We start from the raw sequence: 25,159 nt of genomic DNA on the forward strand, positions 1-25,159 counted from the left end.
TCGATCGTTGTTCATAGACAAAGTTTAAGTTTGATTTACACTTGCTATCTTTCAGGTGTCAGAATTGTTTACAATAATTTGATAAATTTAATTTTATCATGAATACGTAAGTTCTAAAAAGATTAACTTAATGACAATCTTCGGTTGCTAGCTGTCATCTTGCTACGTGCTTTATGGTGTCATTTCTGAGAAGGAACACGCATACACACACGGGGTAACGAAGTAAAGTTACGTTGGCTTCATTGTGTCTTCATTATTTCCCCTTTTACTGGTCGTCATGTCAACCGCCTACACATTGTGCCAGTTCTACCATTAGATCTTCGCATTAACCATGATAGATGATTGCACTTTGCCGCCAGGAGCCAGTCACGGAGACAGAATCTGGTCCTCAGAGCGCGAAACGCTTCGTCTGAAAAAAAAAGCCTTTACATAACCTGTTGAATGTGACGGAGTTATCTTTCTGCTCAGCTTTCCCGTGCTACGTTGCTCGATTATGAAAAGTGAACTGTCTCCCGATCGATGAAAAAACACTTGCTACTGGAGGATTGAAACGTGACTTTGAACCCAAGCGGCTTGTGAAATAGAATACTGAAGTGCATATGACTAACAAGGATACTTTGTTACGTCTGGTGAATCAATCCTGTTTGCACGCAATTGTATCGCTATAACTCGACGAAATTCTAGACTATCTCGGGGGTTGGCAATACCAACATGTATAGACAACGTTCACGAGAATCACCCAGATCACATTTTATGCTACATCACCATCATCATCTTCATTATTATCACAATCAGCTGCTTCTGCTCTGACTGTCGACTGGTGGTAAATGAACCGAAAGAAGCGACTGCTGCTGTGAGGGTGAAAGTCTTTCTCACTAGCTTCCCCGAAAGTATATAACAATGCAGAAAGAGTGGGTGAAAGTGTGAAATTCTTTCACCAGATCGTCTTTATCGAGTCCTTATTATATAAAGGAAATAATTCAGACAGAAAGCCATCATCATTCGCTTCGTTTTGCCACAAATTCCTGTACGAGGCCATCCCGTCCAGATACCGGGTCATTCTTCGTGTACTTCTACTTTTCTTGTGGCGAACTTTATCCGCATGGTCAAGTAGTTTTTTTTTTGCTCGCTATCCAAGAGATCCGAATGTTTGGAAAAAGTGACTGTCAAGTTAATATACAACAATTAAAACTTAGTAGCAATCCAATATCCTTCAGAATCAAGTGTTATCTGAACAGCATTCGAATTTCAAATATCATCTCATGTAGCGCAACTCGGCTACATTTTCGGTTTCAAATATCTCTTTGTCTTGCGATTTGCAAACTACCATGTTTTCGTGCTACTCCATTTTTCTACGTACATAATAAGTGAGGAACGAACAAGCCTGCCGGGTGGATATGTTCTAAGATGTTATGAAACTCGTGACTATTAGTTAGGAAGTAGATAAAGTTTTTCATATCCTCTGACGCTCCAGACCGTGGCACTAGTCGGTCACGAATAGGAAAAAAACAAGCAAGAACCCGATCTGGTTGCGTGTGCTTTCCGGATAGAGCACCCAATTTTCGCCAATGCTATAAGGCAATAGTCGTGATGGAATGTTCTTTCCACAACAGAAAAGACTCGCAACGATTGGTATAAGCTTACATGGCACTAAGGTTCGGCGTTTTTTGTGTATTTCATAAGTGTTTTATGAGTTTTGTATAAATATCACGACAACGGGAGCAATAACACATTCAATACATACTCGTATTAATAACAAGACAATACAAATATTAATGAGATACAATGTTAAGCTAGTCTATGTACAAAGATTTTAAAAACGGTTTCAACTGAATCCAGCTAAATGTAAGAATTGCTGTTGGTCACTGGCCGCCTGCCCAGTTTATATAACCCGAAGAAGGTTTTTTCCTGGAAGGGCAGATGCACGCGCCCCTCATCCATATCTTTAATTTCCAGCTGAGAACCGGTGTCCAAGTCTACCAGGGCCGCTGTGTAACAAGCATTCGTCTTTTTACCATGTTGGCCGTGAACGGAGCAGGATGCGTGGTTCCTTCCGTTGACCACGATATTGAAGCCACTGATTGGGTGTTGATCAGAGTAAGTGATCTGCAGTAGAAAAAAAAAATGATTATTTACTGAAGCAAAGTACAGTAGTCCAGTAAATACCTGAGCATAGACGAAGTACAATCCCGTGTCGTTTACCGTAAGCGTGCCGTTGTGAGACAGATTGAAAACTCCACCGTTCAAAGCTTCCTGATTGGCCGCATCGATGGGGTGCCACTGCCAGTTGACATGGTTGGTGGCACGATGGCTGTTGTAGTGCGGATGGTATTTGGCCAGATGAAGAGCGGTTACACGTACCGGGACAGCGGATTTACGCATCAAGCTTCCCACTCGTTGGATCGGGGGTTGACGGGATTCCTGGACAATGAAAACATTAATTATTTGGTTGTAAGTAGCGTATGCATTACTAAAGTTTGGGCGGAATTCGAGAAATAAAGTGTTGATTTGCTTAGCACATCAAGAAATTTAGCTTTGTTACTATATTCTATTGCGAAATTCTACCAATCATTGTGCAGCCCATTTCTAGTGTAGAAAATAAAATAAATTGACCATATTATTATGGTTTTGATCACAATCGTTGATAGTAGTCTAGTCTACCAGATGCCATTCCAGTTTACACAAGAAAAATGAATATGGTAAAGCTTTCATACCATGAAGTCGGGAGGTGGAGTTTTAATAGCAATTACAACGAAATTTAAAGAAGAAATTATTACTACAAGGAAATAATTTAAGCATGTATGGGTTTAAGTCCACCTGGCAGGTGAAACACATATCTTTACCTCTGTGTACTTTCCACCCAATTATGCCCGTAGAGATACATATGAATTTTTTTTTCTATTATTACCGAAGACACTATAACCAGGCTCCCCTTTCAATCAATGAATCATTGACTTCTTTCCAGACAACCAAAATGAAAGCATCTTACTTCCAGTCGTTGGGGAAAATGAAACTCTGCAGGCCATATTTGACGAAACTGCAAGTTTAAGACTTGACTAAATTAATCATTTTAGAAATCAGCAAAACAGTTGTTTAGATTTATTATTTACAAATATTCATGAAGACTTCTGTGTCACCGAATCTTTAACTCAACTATGGAAAAATTATTTTTTTTACTTCGATTATAGAGGTTTTAACTTTAAGGTCACTCGCCTCTTCGGGTTAGCAAAATCTCTTAAGAAAAATCTCTAACCCTATGTGTGGGGTTGGGATTCGAACCCAGGTGAGTTGCGTACAAGGCAATCGATTTACCAATACGCTATGCTCGCCTCCTTGGAAAAATGAAACATTTCATACAGCAATTGAGTTATCTGTATTTGTACATGATAACAAAAGACCCGATTACTGCGAGTACGAAGAGGTCTTTCAATATCACTTGGCAAATTATGAAAACATAAAAAATATACTAAGAAGTATCGATTGGCAAACGTTATTTAGAAATGAAGAAAATATCGAAGATTCAGTCGACGTCTTTTACACAGAATTGTTTGATATAATAGTTGAACAAGTACTACTGAAAAAATTAGGCGACAAGGTATCACAAAATATTCAGTTTAGTATAACGAGTAAATTAAAAATTTAAAAACCCGTAAAGTAAAGACTCACTTAGTATGAAACAATCAGAAATGAAGGGAACTTATTTAACTATTTGGACATTTGCGATCAGCTAAGTCTATCCATTAACATAGCATTTGAAGATTTTATTTATACTAATTTCCTAGAATTCGCCAACTACTCATTGATTACAATGGAAAATGGAAACCACTTTGAAGCTCTTTACACATACTTTAGCAAAGCATTTGATCGTATTGCTATTATTCAAACTGGAAAAATAAGGAATAGAGCCAGGTCTTCTCAAGTGGCTCGAATTTTATTTAACTAACCGTTAACAAATGGTTAGATTCAAATCGAAGCCTATTCAAGTTACATCAGGAGTTCGTCAAGACTCCAAATTAGGCCCTCTTTTGTTCATTTTATTCGTGAACGACCTTTTATTCATTCTCAAAAACATAAAAGTTCTTATCTATGCCGACGAAATGAAGCTCTTCTTAGAAATAAGAAACGAACAAGACATAAAGATAGTACATGAAGAAATACATGTGTTTTAACTCTGGTGTAACAAAAACCTTCTGCAACTAAACTTAAAAAATTGTAATGCAATAACTTTTAGTAGGAAACGAAAAACGCCTGACATTTCAATCACTCTAGGAAAAAGTGTGAAAGAGTTAAAGATTTGGGAGTCATTCTAGATTCAAAATTAACATTCATTGACCATTATAACACAATCATCAACAGAGCAAATAACATGCTTGGATTTATGAAGCGTTTTAGTTACAATTTTAATGATCCATGTACAATTAAAACATTTTACATCTTGCATGTAAAAAAGGTGGAATATTATAGCATAGTCTGGTCACCTTTCTCAATCACACATGACAAAAAAATCATGTGAATCAGTACAAATGCAATTTTTGTTATTTGCACTCCGCAAATTAGGTTGAACACGATTCCCTCTCTCATCTTATAAAACTCGCTGTATGCTCATTATCATCCAAACACTAAAAGAGCGCAGAGAGTATGCAATAGTTCTCATTTCGTGTCGTATTGATTCAGTAGAACTTCTATCTAAACTTAATTTTTATATACCTTCCCGGCAGTTACGAAACCAGAATACATTTACAACAAGCAATTATCGTTCAAACTATGCTAAGTTTGGCGCATTAAATCAGATGATGGCAGCTTACAAGTTCTGCGAAGCTAACACCCTAAAGTAGTGCAATGTAAACTAGATAATATTTAGTTTGGTTATTAGTACTTTATATTTTAAGTGTATACTATATTTTATCAATGTAGCAAAACAGTCTACTTCTTTTTGAGGACAATAAAAAAAACTATTTTCTCGAACAATATGCCAATGAGATCCAAGAATGTGCCTTTTTAAAGTGGAATAAATGTTCGAAAACATTTCTAACGGTTAAAATCACACAATTTCGAAACAGTTCACTTAAAGGATTTAACGACTTCGAAGATGTTCTCCAACATAAAAAAGCATTTTTTTATATAGTAATTTTTAGTAATAAATTTACCTAGAAATAATTACGGAGAATAAATTCTTCAAAAATAGAAAGAGGCTTGATGTATTCAGCAAGGGTGTTGATGATGTTATTTTAAATAACTTTGTTGAAAATATGATGGCTACATGAATGCAGCAAATTGAGATATGAAAGGATATTTTGGAAATTTTCTTCTCTTTAATATAAATAATATAAATATAAATAAATTCGTTGTTAGCTTCAAAAACTCATACTCGAATAGAATGCCAATTTTATTGTTTATAAACAACAGAAGGGATCATCGAATACAGTAATATCAGAATAACATGATTTTAAAAATTTTCTTTTACATGTCGTTCAATATATTTTGATATTCCAAAAATACGGAGTATTGATGCCTTCAACAAAGTTGTTCGAGATGACATTTTTGAAAACTTTGCTGAAGATATTGCATCTTGCACTTAATTTGTTTGAAGAATAAATTCTATATAATTACATCTAGGAGGATTAACCGCCAAAATTATTTTAAGGGAAGATGTGCTGAAGTTGTTCTTCGATGATACACTGGAACCTCCATTTACGAACCCAATCGGGGGTTCGTAATTTGAATTAGTTCGTAAACAAAGTGTTTGTTATTTAAATCCCAAATAATCATAAATCATAAAAAAAGTTTGCTTCACACTGTTATTAAAATTCGTTGGTTGGGCAATAGAAATAACCCTATCAATATGTGTATTTTTGGAACGGGTTTGACAGGTAGATGAAAAAAATGGACAATTGAAGGCTTTTTGAAATTCAAGATGGCGACTTCCGGTTGAGAAATATTCTCGATAACCCTAACAGTATGGGTATTTTTGAAATGAGCTTGACAAGTAGATGATGAAAATGAATGGTTTGTGCCAATTTGAAATCCAGGATAGCGACTTCCGGTTGAGCAATATTCTCGACGACCCACAGTGATCACCTTCCATACAAAAGTCGGACAAAACCTCAAAAGTGGCCCGAATTTGATGAAAACTTCACATTAGGGTAATTTTGTGACGCTGAATTCATATTTGATGTTTATTTTTTGTTTTTATTGCCTCAAAATTTTGGCACTTAGGGTGGTTCGAAAATTCAACATTTACGAATATAAAGTGCACTATTTCCGAAAATTCATTTTCAAAAAATTAGGTGCGGTGAATTTTTTAGCAGCATGTACATTTTTTCAATTGTTTATAATGATAAGACACATCTTCAAATTATATTGCGGACCCTGGGTAGTCAAAGGCTACCATGCGTCTCCTTCAGACGTATCATGAAAAATCACCTTTTTTCATATCTCCGGGCAGAAAGGAGCAAAACAAGATATTCATTTTCGGAAAGCACACTAATTTTCAAGTATCATTAACAACAAGCGATCTTTCCGAACCGTTTCAAAAAAAGTACAGCCACTTTGAACATTATAACTATTTACTATTGCACGATTTATTATTTGTTTTTCATGTCTGAGTGAGAAGAAAGGTTTGAAAATAGTTTTCCTTAGAATTCATAATCTTTTTCACTTTTGAAGTACTGTAAAAAATCGAACGCTCATCCTCGGGACTTAATATTTTGAGAAAACTCTATTCAACCTGTTAAGAAACAGAGAAAAATGTTAAATCATGAAAAATCTAAAATAAAATTTTGAGGTTTTGTCCGGCTAGGCGACACTGACACTGTGAGTATCGTAAAGACCCATTTTTATCAGCCCGTCCGTGTATTTTAGGCTGAAAAAATTAGGACATTGATAATATCAGGGCATACTTTTTCTTTCTTTTTAATAAACCGAAACTATTAAAATATTCTTTTTTGGTCTTTAGACATAGTCTCTTAGCAGGCCATTGCGAAAGCGCTATATTTCCCTCTAAGGAGAAAAAATGGGGTGAACACCAAAATTTCTTCCCAGGGCGAACTTTTTTTGTGAAACCCCTCTTTGTATGTAAAGGGCACAAATCTCAACTTTCTCCGCCGTATTGGGCTCACAGAGGATAATCATTGTGTTTGTGGAGAGGGTTACCACGACATTGAGTATGTTGTTGGATCGTGCACTGAATATTGTGAAGCCAGATCTCAATTAGTAGATTCTTTCCAAGTCCGATGAAGACCAATCCATTTTCCTGTTAGAGACATCCTGGCTTACCGTGATCCTCTATACATGGAACTTATCTATAGTTTTCTAAAAACAGTGTCCATCAAAATTTAATTAGATTCATCTCCTCATACTCTCATCCTAGGGTAATCATTCACCAATTAAAGTGTCCTAGAATATTCAATTTATTTAAAATTCAGACAATAGCAGAAAAAATGCAAATAAATCCACCAGAAATATTAGAGCATTAAGAAATACAAGAATCTAAGAAAAAAAGCATACATTAAGGTTCAAAGAATTTTCGGTGAGCGTCTATACGAATTGAACGCTTGATAGTATGCGTTGGAAAAAATGCGTCCAACTTTGTCACCGGTTTATCCATATAAAGCATTTATCAAACTCTAAAAGAAGAAAATTAGTCAATTTATTAGATTATCACGATTCAAATCATCCAAAATAGTTGGTGGAAAAACAATTGACCGGGCGGAATGGTGCTTTTGAAAAAATGGCGGTGATTTTTCGTCACACCACCACACTGTTCCGGGGCACGCAACACAACTGCGTAGTGAAAAAATCACAGCCAATTTTTCAAAAGCACCATCCCACCCGGTCAATTGCTTTTCCACCAACTATTATGCATAATTTGAATCCTGATACTCTAATAAATCGACAGATTTTCTTCTTTTAGAGTTCAATGAATGCTTTATAAGGATAAATCATCAGCAAAGCAGTACACAACATTTCCTACGCATACTACCAAGCGTTCAATTCTTACACATGCTCAAAGAAAGTAACTTGAGCCTTAAAGTAGTGATAATTGAAGTGTTAGTTTTAGACAAATTCATTTTATAATAATAGTTAAAATTTGCGTTAAGAATTTATGTAACATTCTATACAAAAAGAAACTTCGGCGTAAAAAGTTTTCGCAAATGCCGTGTCAAATAATTGGATAAAAATCCTAACTTAACAAAGTTATGGGGGCGTTCCGACTGCGTCTCATCAGAAACCGACACTAACTTATTGTCGGAATAGATTAGCGCCGGCTTGACGCTAAATCCCTAAAAATTGGTATTTGCTTATTTTTTTCTCCTTGGGGGGGGGGGGTAAATATAACATAGTTCATCGAATTCCGTCATGCACTCGTCAATCCCATTCCAAAAATACCAATATTGTTGACGTTATAGTGAATCTATTTAAACCGGAAGTCGCCATTTTGGATTACAAAATGACTGAAGATATTCGTTTCCGTCATGCACTCGTCAACCCCTTTCTGAAATTACCCATATTGTTGAGGTTATAGAGAATTTACCTAAGCCGGTAGTCTCCACCATGGATTACAAAACGGCTAAGACATCGATTTCCGTTATGAACCCGTTAACCTCATTCCGAAAATACCCATATTGTTGAGGTTATAGAGAATTCATCCAAACCGTAAATCGACATCTTGGATTACAAAATGGATTCAGACGTCGATTATTAACCCATTCCGAAAATACCCAATTTTTATTAGAAACAGTTAGCAAAGAATGTATAAAATTGTAACAACTTCTTCCTTACTGTACGTACTCACGCTTTTTTACGAACTTGGTTCGTAAAAAAGAGTTCGTTATTTCGAAATTAGTTCATAAAAAAAGTTACCTAAATCGAGTATTACGTAAAAATAGTTCGTAAATGGAGGTTTCAGTTGACAGTTAAGAGCATTTATTTTACTTTTCTTCACTATTAATTCTCACAACTTGAGAACAACACCTCGTAATTGAAATTGTACTACGCCAATAAATTCGCCTCTCAAATATACACCATTAATAGCCACAACTTGAAATATTTTGAAATTCACAGGTGCATTTACGCTCTCGATGATTCGTTTTGGGTATAACTTTATATAAACTTAATATATTGACATTAAGAATGCGAACCATTTTGACAACCTCAATACAGCACAGAAAAGTGTTTCCACTCTTCTTTCTGCATCATGGGAAACATTTCAACTGTCAAATTTAACCATGCTTCAGGGTAGGGTTATTATGGAAATAACTTTTGAACTGTCAGATTTCAACCAAAAGCTACAAAATTCGCTGAATAGTTCCCAACCTAAACACATTTTCGTGGAGGATGTTTGATGCTTACCATATAAGTACCCGGATTCTTGATAACCTTTTGATATTTGTTTTCGCCATTGGTCATCATGACCCGGCTGCGACGATCATGGATCGGTCCCGGTGGTTTAGTAGTAAAATCCGGTCCAACCTACGGAAAGAAAATCGCCTCAGCTATCTATTGCATCAAAAATGAATTGCGGATCACTTACTAGGTTGGGTTGTAAGCTCTGAACGATTTTTTCGCTTCTAGCTAACTCATTCCGGCGAATGTAGGATGCGTCTGAGGCCGATCCCTCGGTAGTAGCGGTGGAACTCGCGCGGTAAACATTCTGATGTCTTCGCATGGAATGCTCCCTCCTGGCAGCACCGTTCGGCTGGCGATGTGCTGGAATTTCCCTATAATTTATTCAAACCGAGAAAGAGATGTTCATTAGATTGCCTAGGAAAATTGCTTAAAACATTTTAGTTCGCACCTGCTTTCGTCGTCCCAGTTGAGCTTGAGCTGTGGCGGAGGGGTAGCCGTTTCCTCCGGCCGCTGGCGCATTTGCTCGTATTGTGTCTCCCGCCGACCATGCTCCTGTTGCTGCTGCTGATGATGGTGATGAGTGTGCTGACGGGAGCGATTGAGTTGACGGTTCATGTAGGGTTCGTCCAGAATCGGTACTCCTTGGTAGGTCATTCCGGTAATGGAGCGAGCCTTTCGTTTGCCGTCAAGTGTGTTGCTGACCGTCACGCTAATCTCCGTTTCGATGTCATCCGCGTGGTAGTCCGGAATTCCGTACACGCTGGTACTTCCCTCTTCGATGTCATTTTCCCCCTCAAACGGCTCCCCGTATTCTTCCGAGCTGTGATGTGCTTCGTTTGCGTCGTACTGGAAAACAACAGAAAAAGCACACCGTTTCCCTTAATTATTTTGAATTTATTTTCTTGCGGTGAACGGCGTCATCGTTGGAAATAGTTTGTTTTCTAAAGAATTATTCGTCATTTCAAGTTAGCAATCAAACCGTCACAACATCCCATCGCATCAGTGAATAAGGGGCCGCCACGGGACCTTAACCTTCTGGGAAAATCCATTCATTATTATATATAATAACAATTTTGGCCGTTGGCGCCCTTGGCAAACAACATCCAGTTCATTTATAAAATCGACAATTTTCTCTCAATAAATCACGCGTCGTCGGCGTTGTTTTGGGGTTTGGAGTTATTTTCGGATCGTCACGGCGTATAAATAACTCGTGCGAGCAATAAAATTTCAAAACTCACAACAATCCATAAACTTCCGAACCAATTAAACATCTGACTGGTTCTCGGTCGCACCCGAGACGCGCGTCACTGATCTGTTGAGCTTAGATGGCCGGTGACGTCTGAATGTTGTTTCCGCCGGCCGTTCATAAGAAATGTGCAGTACAGATGGTCAACTGGTCAGAGAGCGGGGGGATTAGATTTTCCGTGTTTACGAAAGTGGACCTGTTAGTGAACCATGTTTTACACTACATTCCTGGCTCGGCATATTTAATTCCCATTAGTGGATTGACTTGGGTTGGTGCCAAGATAGTCTTTGGATGAAAGACGTTTTGAGATCTACATTTTCGAGGGGAGATTTTTTGGAACGTTTTGGAAGTTCACAGCAACTCTTTAAAAAGTTGTTCTGTGTGTTTTCCACCTCAGAAAATCCCAACGACCTTAGTTGGGGTTGAACGCAGACCCACTGGGGCGGGAAGCAGTCACTGAACTACCGGCATCGTATGTTTGTTTGTTGGTTGGTCGACATGAGTGGTGGGAATATACTTCGGTTCAACACAATAGCTATTGACATTAAATATTGCCGTGCTCCACCTTCTGTCCGTGACGTGGAATTCAATTTGAAGGTGAAATAGGTGCTTTATCTTACGGAATTCAAGGTACAGTTCTGTCCTAAACGAAACTCTGTAGTGTTAACGTTCAACAATTTAACCGAGGAGGGAAGCTTTATTTTGTTCAACAATTGTAGATTGTAGATACATCATGCGGCTAAATGTTCAGTCATTGCGTACTTACGATAAATTTATTGCAAGCATCATGACGGCGTTAGTGGATGAATAGTAAGCGTGACTGCTTCTCACTCCAGTGAGTCTGTAGTTAATACAAGCCTAGGTCGTTGGGATTTTCTGAGGTGACAAACCCCTGGTCTCGTATTTCTTTGAAAGTAAGTCTGGTGTTGTTGATAGGCACTCAATGTGGACAAATACCAACGAGAAAAAATATTCAAAAGAAAACAACGGCAAACATTTTTCCAAAATACGGAGTAGTTTCATCATGCTAAAATGTGGACAAGTCCATCACGTTTGTACGCTGGCGCGGTCTTGAGAATGTGAGCAGCATGACATGAACCTATTTGATTTATTAGTCGTTACCAGTTCTCATACCACATTATGTACATATCAAACACAGAACCCCACATGCCAGTACTTTAACCAGACGAAACACAAAGGAAAACAAATACACGTAGGCCGCCATGAAAAGTGAATCTACTACAATCAAAACCATCACAGCTAAGCCACGAACACTTGCCCAACCAGTAGCAGCTGTTCAGGTAGCAATGAATATCGCTGTGGGCTGATTATGAAGGCGAGAGAAACTGAGTTGCGTTGAGTATTAATCTGTGTGTGTCTCAGGCCCCAAAGTTTGCTACATAAGCAAAAAAATCTTCCACAAAACAGACGCGCCGCTAAAGATGATCAGACCCTTAATGGATTGTTCAGAATAATAGCAGTTCTTTTCAGAACTATCAAAATTCGCAAATAATTGATGATGATTTTACTACAATTTTTGAAGTAATATCCTATTCACCTTTTAATATTGAAGCCAGTTTCTTTATGTGGCATAACAGATAGAATGTCAATATATCTAAATTATTAGCCACAAGTATACTTCACTCCTGATGCATCCCTGCACCATTGTTCTTCACACTTTGTAAATATAAAAAGACCCATAACTCAGTCAAGCTTACGCTTTGAACTGTGTCAAATTTCTCCACTCAATAAAAAAAATCAGTGCAAACCAAGCCTAATCACATTGAGTCACTAAAATCTCGCAAATATGGCTACCTGACACCGATATATTCAATGTTTATGTAGGTAATTGTAGGAAATTTGAAACATTAATGATATTAAATTGGGATTGTAATTGCTCTCTAGACGAAAAGCTGTTATCGAGAGCGTACGCGTTCCTTTGAAATGTTGGATAGGTATAGACTGCTTCCAGGCAGGGTGGCCAGATACAATTCCTTAATATCGGTAGGGTCACTAAAAGTTTATCGGTAGTTATCGGTAGGGCGGGTTGTTGTCCCAAAAACGTAGTGTTGACATAGAATTGTAAAATACTGAAAACACAGATCTCAGACCAAATCCAACCCAAAAGATGAATGTTGAGTAGGATGTGTCCAAAATCAATAAAAATCGGTAGTTTTCGGTAGGGATAACAAAATATCGGTAGTTTTGCCTTTGTCGTCTGTGAATCGGTAGGGAAGACCAAAATCGGTAGGACTACCGATAAATCGGTAGGTCTGGCCACCCTGCTTCCAGGTATAGATTTATATCAAGTTTATGGTTATCATAGGGAAAAGAGCGTTCAATCAGAAATTAGAATAGACGCTCCCTTATTCATCTCATTCGTAGTGCGCAAGGTATTTAGAGTTATAAGATGATTCGTCTTTATCAGTAACTATGTGCGAAGTAAGGTAATACTATGTTCACATTACAGATTTAAAACATGTTACAATAATTAGCAACAAGCAAAATGTCCTCAAGATAGCGTAGAAACACATTTTAACTCGCAGTGTGAACATAGTATAAGCGAGTAACAGGCTGCGGGGAATAAAAAATGACAGTGAACAACTTTGTGTACAATTTAAAATCGATGTAAACATAAATCGAAAAGTATTGAAAACTTTACGCTGACATCACAAATTAACTCGAGTGTGCATTTTAGACAGTTCGCTTGTACTGTTTACATGGACTTAGAAAAAGTGTTGGCGATTTGCTTCGAGCGAATCTAGTCGTCCGCAGACATTTTCTAAGTCCATGTTAGCAGTACTAGTAAACTGTAAAGAAAAGTGAGGTTAACTTTGCCAGTAAACAACTTAATATATGATATCATAACTAGTAAACAATGTTGTTAGCTGTCGTTTCTGGAACCATAAGACTTAAAAAAACAACGGCCTAAAAGCCAACTGTCAAAATCCACTTTGAATGGAAATTCCAGACAAACCGTTACTAGTCGAACACAGTTCACAACAGTTTATGAAAGAGAAAACTTTTCTCTTTCGTTTACTACCAACATCTGTGATTGGCGTGTAACGGTTTGTCCGGAATTTCCATTCAAAGTGGATTGTGACAGTTGGCTTTTAGGCCGTAATCATATGTTTGTCGAGATTTAATTTGCATCAGAGCGAACGTGAAAACTTTTTGACGTTTGTTTTTGTTTTGCTGACACTCGAGTGTTTCCCATATAGCAACTACACGATGAAATGCAAAATTATCTCGATATAAACAATACTTTGTTGGTTTTTGGTAAATATGATCAGAAGCAGTATCAACATGGGTTTTAATCTACATCATGACATTTGACTTTGCCGAACTAAGCAAGTGAAGCTCGGACTTTACGGACGGTGTTTTAAACAACGATTGAAGCCAATCATGTCGGTGCATGATATGTTATTTTTTGGGTCACTAACACGGTTACTGATCAAGTTGCTAAGGTATTTCGAAGCAAATGACCTAAACGTCAATTGTGTGTATATAAATGATCGAAAAAATGATAGCAATCATTTCGGACCACCGCTTATGGTCGATCGTGCCAATAACACTATCGCAAACAATAACAATCGGTGCAAATCACACACATACACGAGGACAGTCAAGTTCAACGCCAAACATAGCCAGATCGCCCGATCTTGTCGCACGCCGGAGGTTTCTCTTCCGACATCACGACGGTTGCGGATTAGCCCAAAGCGCATAGAACAAAGTCGGCATGGTGCGGCGCGAAACGTGAACAAACGAACCTTGCGTCATTCCCCGCCTCGCCGACCATTTCAATATTGGCGAACAATTCCGTCCATTTGATCTAATATTGAATAACTCCCTAAATGGTTTAATCGATTCTATATTGCTTTATTTTTCGTCGCGTTTCTCTTGGATCGCTTAGCAGAGACATTTCTTTGACCCGCTAGCCGGGAAACAGGTTTGTGAAGGTGTTATTTGAGGTTACGCGATAGATGACTGGCGAACGGTTCTTCATCTTGGGTTGAGATTTGGAAATGAGCACTTCACTTCACTCAATTTTGTATTCATTTCTAATTTGACACACGCAGGTATTCGAATTAAGTATCTAAGTTATTCGATTTTGGGGATGATTTAATTACAAAAATTTACGCTACTCAAACCGAAAAATATCGATTTTATGTGAAAAGGTGGATGTTTTGTGGGAAGCAAACCACTGTGGTAAGTATTTAGATCTATTGTTGTATGCCCCTTCCATAATCTAAATGTACTATCTACTATGACATATCACTATTGACGGGTAATTGTCATTATTGAAATACATATTCATCCCAGTTAGGCACTCAACTTCGTATACAGCTTATTATCTGTTTCGGATTTGCAGTATTAAAGGTTCCACTAGGACTCGTAGTCCGTTTTGTGTTAATGCATTGCATTCGCATAGCAGATGCTCTGATGTTTCACATTCAGATCCGCAGAGGCGGCGGATTATACGAAAAATATGGAAATAAATACAATTATTTGTGAGTATTGTATCGACTGGAACTGGAATTTCTATGAATGTTTATGGCTTTCTCAGTCAATTTAGCTTGAGCAAACGAAATGTTTTTAAAACTGCCCGTCGTTTCTACCGTATTTGGCGGCCTTTTTCAAGGGAAATTTAATCGTGTCGTTTTTTGTCGTAGTCGTTCCCACCGTTGGCAATACACTTCCCTTGAAAAAGGCCACCAAACACGGTCGAAACGTCGGGCAGTTTTAAAAACATTTCGTTTGCTCAAGCTAAATTTACTGAGAAAGCCATAAACCTTCACACAATTATTTGAAAGCAAAAAAATTCAGGAAATGCATTTATTTTGGAAATTGTATCATTAATACTGTAAAATTGTAAACTATAATTTCAAAAAAATACTTTGTTTTCATATATATTACTACGTTGTGATCGTATATCAAAGCTATTTCACAAAGTCGGTCCTTCCTTTTGGGAAAAACGCATCCTTTTCCTAACCTTCTCCGCCAAGCATCTGGGCAAAACATTATTTTTAAATGTTTTTATATGGGTATTGAAGCGATAACAGTTTGTTAATGTAATCGATCTAATAAATCGATCTCTTAGACCAGTGGCGTAGCCAGAAATTCGGTTTGGTTTGGGTTTTGATGAAAGTTGATGGTTTTTAGAAAACGCTAGAATTTGCTATAATTTTGATAAAATAGTCTATAAACAAAAAGAATCAGAATAGAATAGCTTTCGAAGCTTTATATATAACTTTCTTTTATAATATGTTTTAAAAGTTGAAGATTATGAACTTTTAAAGCGAAATGAATGTTCAAAAACTTACAGTTAAATTTACATTCCTCCGAAACCGTCATCCTTGAAGGTTTAAAAGCTTCGAAGAAGTTTTCTAACATGAATCATCGCATTTTCTGATGTAAAAATTTTAGTAACGAATTCTCCTGGCAGTTATTATGGTGAAAAAATAGTAAGAGATAACGTGTATTTAGAAAAGTTGTCGAAAATATGTATGTAGTATATCGACCCATTAAATGATATTGACGAAATTTTCTTAAATAAAATTTTCTTAAAAATAACTTTATTTGACGATTCAGAAACTCATGGCTTCGACAAAATGTGAACTTAATTATTTATTAACAACAGAAGAGATTTACCGTATACAGTAATATTAGGACATTTTATTTTAGAGGTTTTCTTACATAAACAGCTTAAAAAATTCATGGAGCATTCATGTCTTCAAGAAAGTTATTTGTAATAGCTCTCTCGAAAACTTCACCGAAGACATGTCTGGAACTAAATTTGTTCGATGAGTAAATCACTATTTCTGGGAGAATATGAGGCCCTATTTTTTATCGGAAGATGTGCTACGTTGTTACGTTGTAAAAAATTTCGAATATACTAAACCTCCAAAGTTGACGGTGTGACCTTGACCTTAAACATTCTTATCATTAATAACACGGTGCTACAGTGATTTTGTACTTTTGAAGTGACCTAGTACAGGTTGTAGATCTCGACAAATGCAACACAAGACAATGTTTGAAAAATGTTGTATACCCTCAAAATCTTAATTTATAGCAAAAAAACTATTTTTCGGAACTTTTTCTACGTGGTCATTTTCAATCAATTTTCAAGTTTTAAGTGTTCTCGAAAGAAGAAGAAATAACCTTTCCAACGGTATGCTATGCTATATTCTTTTGTTAAAAATGCTATGCGGTTTATGGACGAAAATATCAACCATTTTGTTTTTTTCATGAAGATTATAAAAATTCCTCAACATTCTTCTAAAGAAGCGTCTTTATTTTTATAAAAAAAATAGAGAGTACATTTAGTTCTAACGACCTATTAAGTGTCAAAATCGGTTAAAGAATGGCAGAATTATTATTATTTTTTTTTTCAAATTACAAGCTTGTTCGCTTGAACTCTTAAGGGGTTAGTCAGGCATTGTCGTGCACTATTTGATTCTAGAATAATATCTTCCGGCATTTTTTACAATTTTAACTTCTAAATTCACACACATACTTTTGAATGTATATGTAATAGAACGAAAAAAAATCGATTTTTTGTAAAATTTTGTATGAGACTGTCCGCTTAAAAGTTCATGCGAGCAAATTTCTTATTAAAAAAAATAACAAATGATAATAATAACTGCTATTTTTGCACCGATTTCGACGATAAATAGGTCGTTTGATGCGGAATTAAATTTTATCTCAAAACTTGTATGAAAATAAAGACGCTTTTTAATGAAAATGTTGAGCAATTTCCATATTTTTAACGACAAAATTACTAAAAATGACTACTTTCACATTGTTGTCAATAAACCGCACAGTGTTTGCAATAAAAGAACATAATAAATCACACCGTTGGAAAGGTAATTTCATCTTCATTCAAGAACACTTAAAAAATTGAAAATCGGTTGAAAAATGACCACGCAGAAATTTTGTTAGTGCCTAAAGTCCTGAAACATAGTTTTTTTGCTATAAATCAAGATTTTGGCGGTATATAAAATTGATCAAACCTTGTTTTGTGATGTATTTGACCAGACCTACAACATTTAACAGATCACTTGAAAAGTACGTTTTTATTTTGTTGCACCGTGTAATGTTTTATTTTTATGGTAGGGAATAGAACACAGGGTTGCTGCTCCGTTTGAGCTGATTCTATTTGTTTCGCCATCATCTTTTCATGTCTAATCTCGAATAGAATTTGTGAAAAGCTATCTGAGCACAATGTACAAGACATACATCAATTGTCTGTTAATTGTCATTAGGTTCTTAACACTACAACGGTTTCGTGATCTTTTCTATACGTAAACGGTTTTGTGGGGTACATTCGTACCCCAGAACTGGAATCACTCTGATATGCCTAATTTTTATTGTATTTATAACTAAATTAGATAGTTTTATTATAAAATCATTCCTAAAGCAGCCTGTTCAAAATTATTCGCGCTTTGTCGATATTATTACGTAATATTTCATTTTTCATAGAACAAGTCTTTAAAATACGTCGAAATTCCCTTTTTTTTTCTTACTATTGCTATAATTTCGGAAGTTTCTAACCGATTTTGACCATCTATACGGCGCTATGAAGGTTATTAAATTTCGTTTTGAACAAACAGTTTCAAAATCGGTCAAAAGGTACATTTATTCCGATGCTTTTTGAACACCAAACGCCACTACAAACAGTAAAAAGACAACATGCAGATGCAGTAACAAAGTTAAAATAGGAAGGCGTCGAAGGGACAGGCCAGTACGTGTGTTCCAGAGCCTGGGCTATAGAATATGACAAATTGTGTGGTGCATGGTACATTTTATATATTTCATATTGTGTTTTGCCTCTTTTATTCTCAAAAGCAAAAAACGATAACGATCCAAGCGCATCTTCTAGTTACTTTTCTATAGTAGCTTTATTACATCAAATAACAGATTCTGTTGTTTGGCAATTGTGAAGCTTATACAATTTTACCCAAGTTTCTCGCTTACTATGTATCGATATTTTGCTTGTAAGAAAGATATAATAAATACTCATGACAGAACACTAACGTAAACAGTTTTGGGGGGTACATTTGTACCCCAGATAAACTTTAAGCGAGCATTGTTAAGTTGGTCAAGTGAAACAAATAGGTTTCACCTGCTGTAACGTAAGTTTAATAATCAAATTGATTTATGATAAAGTTTGCTTACAGTTAAAATAAACCATAACGGAATAATAGGGATTACAAATAGCTCTGGGGTACATATGTACCCCCACAAAACTGTGCTAGGTTTAATGAAAAAAGAATATATAGTAGAAAAATAAGAATATATAGGAACATTGAAAATAAATAATAAATGATGAAGGTAGAATGAATTTAACGTGGAATTCGCATTTGGTCTACAATATACGAAGCTGAAAATAGTGACAGGACAAATACCACTGCGATTATCATATAACAAAAATCAAATGCTCATAAAATCGACCCTGGCCTACCAGAGAGACACGGAAAACGCCATTTTTCATAATTTTCTTTCTATTATCCGAAAATGTAATTTTCGTTATTCATCATATTCAGTTTTCGTTACAACTCTACGCATTCTTAAAACAACATTTTCAGCAAATAATAAAATTTATGCAATTTGATAGGCATTCAACCTATTCCAACTTCGCTTTCTAATCGAAAAAAATGCCACTAGCCCGTATTTCGGTATATCCCTTCAAAGGTGAGTTCACCAAAATTGGAAATCTTACGGTTATGATTAGTTTCTGAATGCCGGAATCAGTCTCTATTGGAGTCTTCTCATGCAGTATGTTATATGATACTGATAAGATTTGACAACTATGGGATCCCGACTACGAGATCACTTACATGATTCAATTCCCACATTTTTTCAAAAGTTTCCGTGATGCTTAGAACTGATCCTCTTGAAAAATCTGCTAATTCGCGTCATTCACATGGTTAACCGAAACGGGTGCGCGACGTTTGGCATAAATACGTTGGCATCAGTACGTTAGGCATACATATGTTAGGCATAAATATGCTAGGCATAAATATATTAGGCATAAAGGACGTCAGGCATAATGGACGTGGTTTTGTGAATTCGGCCTAAATCAAAAGATATAGCTGTTTAAAAACGTTGTTGTTTATAAACCCATGTTCATGAAAGGGTTGATGTGCGTAATTTATACCCTAATACGAATGAAACTGATTTTAAACAAGAGTGTTTAGCTTATTTTAGTCATGTGCAATTTATCGGTTGTTAGCCAAGACATTAGCGCAAGCTGAGTTTCCGTATGCCAAGCATTCGTTATGCGTCTTTTATATGGGTGAAGATTTCTGCAAGTATATACAATAGAATAAAAGGTTGATCGAATTTGATCAGCTTCTAGAGTAAGTATACAGCATCAAAAATTTCAATCATTTGTGTTATTACGACCCGAGGCCGTCAACGCCAAAAGTGATTTCTTTACAATAATACTTCAATATCATAATTTATGTCTAACGTCCTTTATGTCAATCGTCCATCATGCTTAACGTCCATCATGCCTAATGTATATTATGCCTAACGTCCATTATTCCTTACGTATATAATGCCTAACGTCTTGATGCCTAACGTCCATTATGCCTAACGTACTTATGCCTAATGGGGTACACCCAACCGATCCAGGTCTCAACGACGCTTAGCAAAACCACAAATATGAGTGGACAGTTACCTCATCATATCACGTTATTCCGACACAAATATATTGAACATTTTACTGATATTTTGGCGGAAGAATTCATTTATGGTTAGTTCACAATAAAAGCACACGTTAAACGACTCCTGACAATACAATGTTTGATATGACATTAGTAATTATTAGTTATTAGCCCTCACATGGTTATTTCCTGCGAGTGCAATTCGTGGATCTCTTCTTCTAACAGGTGATGAGGTTCATTGTGTGTTTGTTCTGATCAGGTGAATACCTATAGCAAAAGATTTCTTTCGGTGCAACGGAAATCATTGCGTTTTAACCATTTTTTTCGATGCGCGCCCATGAAGCGATAATTGGATTGTGGCGGTGAGAATAGATGCACAAAATAGAACATTTATTTTCATTTATGCCGAAACCTTAGACATTACTGCATAATAGATATTATATAGATGTTTGAGAAACAGTACACTGCTACTTTATTCTGAGATAGATAATAGATAATGCTGCTTAATTTCTCGACAAACATATTATTAGGGCTTATAAACCAACTGTCAAAATACACTTTGTATGGAACTTCCGGACACAGATGATAGTAGGGAACAAAAGAAAAAAGTATTCTTTTTCATTTGTCCGGAATTTCACTTCAACGAGAATTTTGACAGTTCTTTTATCCGCCTCCATCATATATTTGGCGAGATTTAAAAGTTGTTCAAACAATAGTTCGGTCCTCTCCCTAATGAAACCAAAATAGACTCAATACCTTACTTTCTCATGCATTTTATTACCTTCTCAAATAACGTTCTTTAAGGAGGATCGTAAAGTGCGTCGCGAAAACACAACACTCTGCGGCAAAATAGGATAACCCTTCAGCACATTCATCTCGACGCACGTCCACCGCAGATCGTAATTCATGAGATGAGCGAGATGGGGAAAAGCGTCGCGATACGCAAATCACTTGGCGTTCCGTGGTCGCTTGACTCCCACTCAGTGCCTGTCGTTTGTTTACTGCGTTCTGCGGTGGATATTTTTATTATTTCATCATCGTTGTTTTGGTAAATCAGCCATTCATGATTGCATGTCGTTATCTAAGAGGGTGAAGTTCAAGTTTATCTCGGGTCAACAGACTAATGTATTTAAGTAAGTATCAACAATGGTTGTTGATGTAATGGCGTATATCTAGAGGTGTTATAAAATATTATAAATAATTCTTCTGGTATTGAACAGACTAAAATATAAACCGGATATTGATCATGCCGATAAAATGCAGACGTTTTATTGACGAACTTTAGGGAAATACCGCTCAATTGATGCTGCCCTGCCCGGTAGATTCAATTAAATGTGTACTACATCATTTGCGCTGAGAGAAAGAGAGAAGGAAACAACTTCGCAGCATAGTGATGAAGCAGTCATTGATCTGTTATTAATTCCCACACCAGCCAGTAGCTTGCTTAAAATGAGGGAAATAAATATTTATCACTGCCGCTTCTGTGTGGCTAGAAAATTAGTTAATTTATTAACACTTTCCTGCTCAAGTAGCTATTTCATTCGTGTATAATTTATTTGATGAAGCGGCGGATTTTCTTCTATGTTTAGGTTTTGTTTACATTAAGGTTTTCGTTCTCGTGCGGACTGTGTGTGGTTAAGCTCGAGCAAAGCGGACAATAATGAACTGGCTAGAGTTTCAAAAGTGATGCAGGATGTTCGAAATTCTGGTTCAAGTACCGTTATTCGCAGAATCAGTTTGGAGTTATTTATCTCATTAGTCAGGATGTTACACTATTTCGATTGTAACTCGTCTTACAGTGACTGGCAGTGCACTTAAATAGGTATCAGCATGCTTGCTTAGTTCTTAAGAAGCAGTAACAGTTGAATCACAAAATGAATGAATTCATTTCGTAATTATTCAATTTGCATACTTTTTCGATCGATTTACTGCTTTTTATAACACTAAATGATAAAAAAGTAGTAGAGCATAGATTTTCAAAAGTAGTAGAGCATAGATGGCCAGGAATCTGTTCCTGTGGTGAGAAAATAAGCGTTTTGTGACGGAGAAGACTATAAATTCTGAAGTCTGCCTCAATAAACTGATTCTACAGTTCAATAAGTCCCGTGATTGTCCAGTCATGTTTTGGCCAGATCTAACCAACTTCCATTGCAGTGAGAACGTGCTACAATGGATACAAATTGTCTCTAGTTTCCTTTAATAGAGAAGTTTTGAACGATAATAAAGTGGAAGCAACAAAAATCAGTGACGTTGATCGCATGAAGATTCGGTGAAATCAGTTAGCCAAGATTGTTAATAGCCCTTACTGCCGTTCTACGCATAATTGTCCCATGTTGCTTTTTGGTCATTTTCACTTTTTTTAATCAAACAGTCCTTTTTGATGTATATTTTCAGAAACCACATCCAAATCATAAAGTTTGTTCGAAGACTTCGTGAAAAAATACCAAGTCTGGTTGTCCCATTGTTGATATTCTACGCATAATTGTCCCACTAACCAAAATCCCAAAAAAGTGCGCAATAAAAAAATAATTACGTAGCGTTTAGTTAAGAAGTACATTACGCTAGATGTCGGGCACTGAAAAAATTGATGGAAAAATACAGGATCATTAAAAAAGAGATGGCAGTGGCAATATTAATCACAGCAGTGAGAACAATCCTGTAAAGCTCTTCATTACTATCGTCGCTTGCATAACATGGCGAACGCATCTAGGATAATGAGCCTATTTTCACAATGTTTCTATTATCACGCTACCCATTTGAAGCCGTTGGTTAGTTCAGCGTTTGCTATCTTTGTTCATCAAATTGGATCAAATGGTAGGGCGACAATTGGGGCACTCGATTGGAACTTTAGTTGCGATCAAACACTAGCATTTCATCGTTTTCAGGCCATTTGTGTTATTAGATTGGTGCTTAAGAACGAAGCAAGGTTGTGAATGCCAAATTAATGCACTCCATCGAGTGTAGGCAGAGTAATTAATGATCTTGTGAGGTACCCTTCTAAATACAGTAAAAAAAGGTACTTTACCCTATTTCCAATTTTGATGAAGCAACAAACTCCCGAGTAACAGAAAAACTCCCGACATACACTTTTGTAAAAAAAATGAGTTATGAGCATCATTTACATAGATCGTTATGGGACTGATATGCGTAGAACTTTCCGGTTTCCGCTCGATTTCTCGGCATAACAGTCCCACCTAACATTTTTCCTTAAAAACTAACGTTAATTGATCTCTATAATAAAAACGCTTTTAATCCACCTAACAGTGTGATGAGACATTTCTTATAACTCTTATCACTCTCTTCGGATATTATATCGTTTGAGAACATTTAGAACGTGATGCTTCGCGATGTTTTTGATAACACATATTACATGGGATAGTGGCAGGACTCAAAGAATCGCTCAAATCAGCATAGGACAACATCAGTGCTAGAAATCTCAAACCAAATCAATGGGAAAGCGAAAAAATGGCCCATAAAATATCTAAATATCTAAATTGTGGTGGGAAAACTAAATTTATATATTGTACTGAGCCAAAAAAATCGATTTTTTTTAATCGATTTGAAGTTTATACTTTACTCAAATTTCCAACGCGACTGAGAACTAAGAAAATTTAATGAAATCGCAGCTCCTGAAATCACGCTATCTCTGAAGTGCATGCGTGCATAGTTCCAAATTTTACTTCGACATCGACTTTTTCTAAAGGTGACTTCCCAGTAGTATCCTTGATTTGAATTATTATCGCTAATCCTAATGCCAAAGAACAAATAAAAACCTCTCGAAAACGAACCGTTTGGGAAAATCATCATCATTACTGAAATTTTCATTTTCGCGAAACTTTTCGATAACCTTCCGTCACTTGCGTTAATACACTGGGTGCACAGTGCTCTGAAAATCTAGCGAAATCGTCTTAGGGCACCAGCGGGTCTAATTCAGAGCTATCTGCGCGGCTAGTTAAATCTGTAAAGAATACTAAAAATTAATTTCTATTCCATAATTTTCAGTTCAGCAATTCGAGAGATCGTGCTCACCGCAAGCCATGAGAAATAGACTACGTTGTGAAGCGATGGTCACTATTTATTAAAAAATCACGGTTAAATAAAAAATAAAACTATTTAAAAATTTCAAATAGTTTATAATTTTCACAAACTTATTAAGAAAAATTGTTTTCGTAATATTGTGTAGGAAAAAAAATTCAGTATTTTCTCTATCTGCAACATATAAACCCTTAAGTATACCGATTAATTGGTATACGAATTGGAATAGGTTCGCCAAATTTTGGAAGAACCCCTTGAAAACTACCTAAAAATTGTTGTAGTTCGATGCAATAAAAAAATCCCCAAAAGTGAAATATACCTATTAATGTGAAACACAGTGAATAATACATGCAATAAAGACCCATTTTTATCAGTCTCATGGTGTATTTTAGGCTGACAAAATGGGTACATTGACTAAATCGGGAAATTTTTTTCTTTATAATAAACTGAAGCTGTTAAAATATTCTTCTCGTCCCTTGATGTAGTCTGATAACTATTTCTGATTATGATGAACTTTTTACTTTACATATTTCCATCTCCATGATAAGGAAAACGTGCTCAAGAAAGGATTTACTCGAATTCAGTCTTGTTCGTCTGCTAGAGCCCATCAAACAGATGTTCATATTTGGCTGATAAAATCGGGGTTTTAATGTATTATAATAGATATTCAGCATTCGAAGACGTTTCTTGTGAACGAGTGTAGAACGACTTTGTTTTTACTTACTGGAAGTCAGCGGTGTAGCCAGAAATTCGGTTTGGTGGGGGTTTGGTGAAAATCGATCTTACTGTCCAAACGGCATAATTCCGAAACCGTAATTTTTGAAGTTATAAAATTATGCAGAATTAATTTTTCAGAAAA

At 36.3% G+C, this 25,159-nt stretch overlaps 1 protein-coding gene across 1 annotated transcript in view; it reads right to left on the reverse strand.

The window, feature by feature from the left end:
• Positions 1 to 1,629: 1,629 nt before the first annotated feature.
• The window catches only part of LOC131690452 (protein eiger), a 50,958-nt gene continuing 27,428 nt past the window's right edge, over positions 1,630 to 25,159 (reverse strand). Inside the window, exons 3-7 of the mRNA XM_058976228.1 lie at positions 9,797 to 10,194; positions 9,533 to 9,719; positions 9,352 to 9,471; positions 2,167 to 2,421; positions 1,630 to 2,106 (exon numbers count right to left, since the gene is read on the reverse strand). Of these exons, the coding sequence (XP_058832211.1) occupies positions 1,840 to 2,106; positions 2,167 to 2,421; positions 9,352 to 9,471; positions 9,533 to 9,719; positions 9,797 to 10,194 (1,227 nt within the window). The 3' untranslated portion in view covers positions 1,630 to 1,839. The remainder of the gene's footprint in view (positions 2,107 to 2,166; positions 2,422 to 9,351; positions 9,472 to 9,532; positions 9,720 to 9,796; positions 10,195 to 25,159) is intronic.

The sequence above is a fragment of the Topomyia yanbarensis genome, chromosome 3 (genome assembly GCF_030247195.1).
Source record: "Topomyia yanbarensis strain Yona2022 chromosome 3, ASM3024719v1, whole genome shotgun sequence".
Taxonomy (NCBI): domain Eukaryota; kingdom Metazoa; phylum Arthropoda; class Insecta; order Diptera; family Culicidae; genus Topomyia; species Topomyia yanbarensis.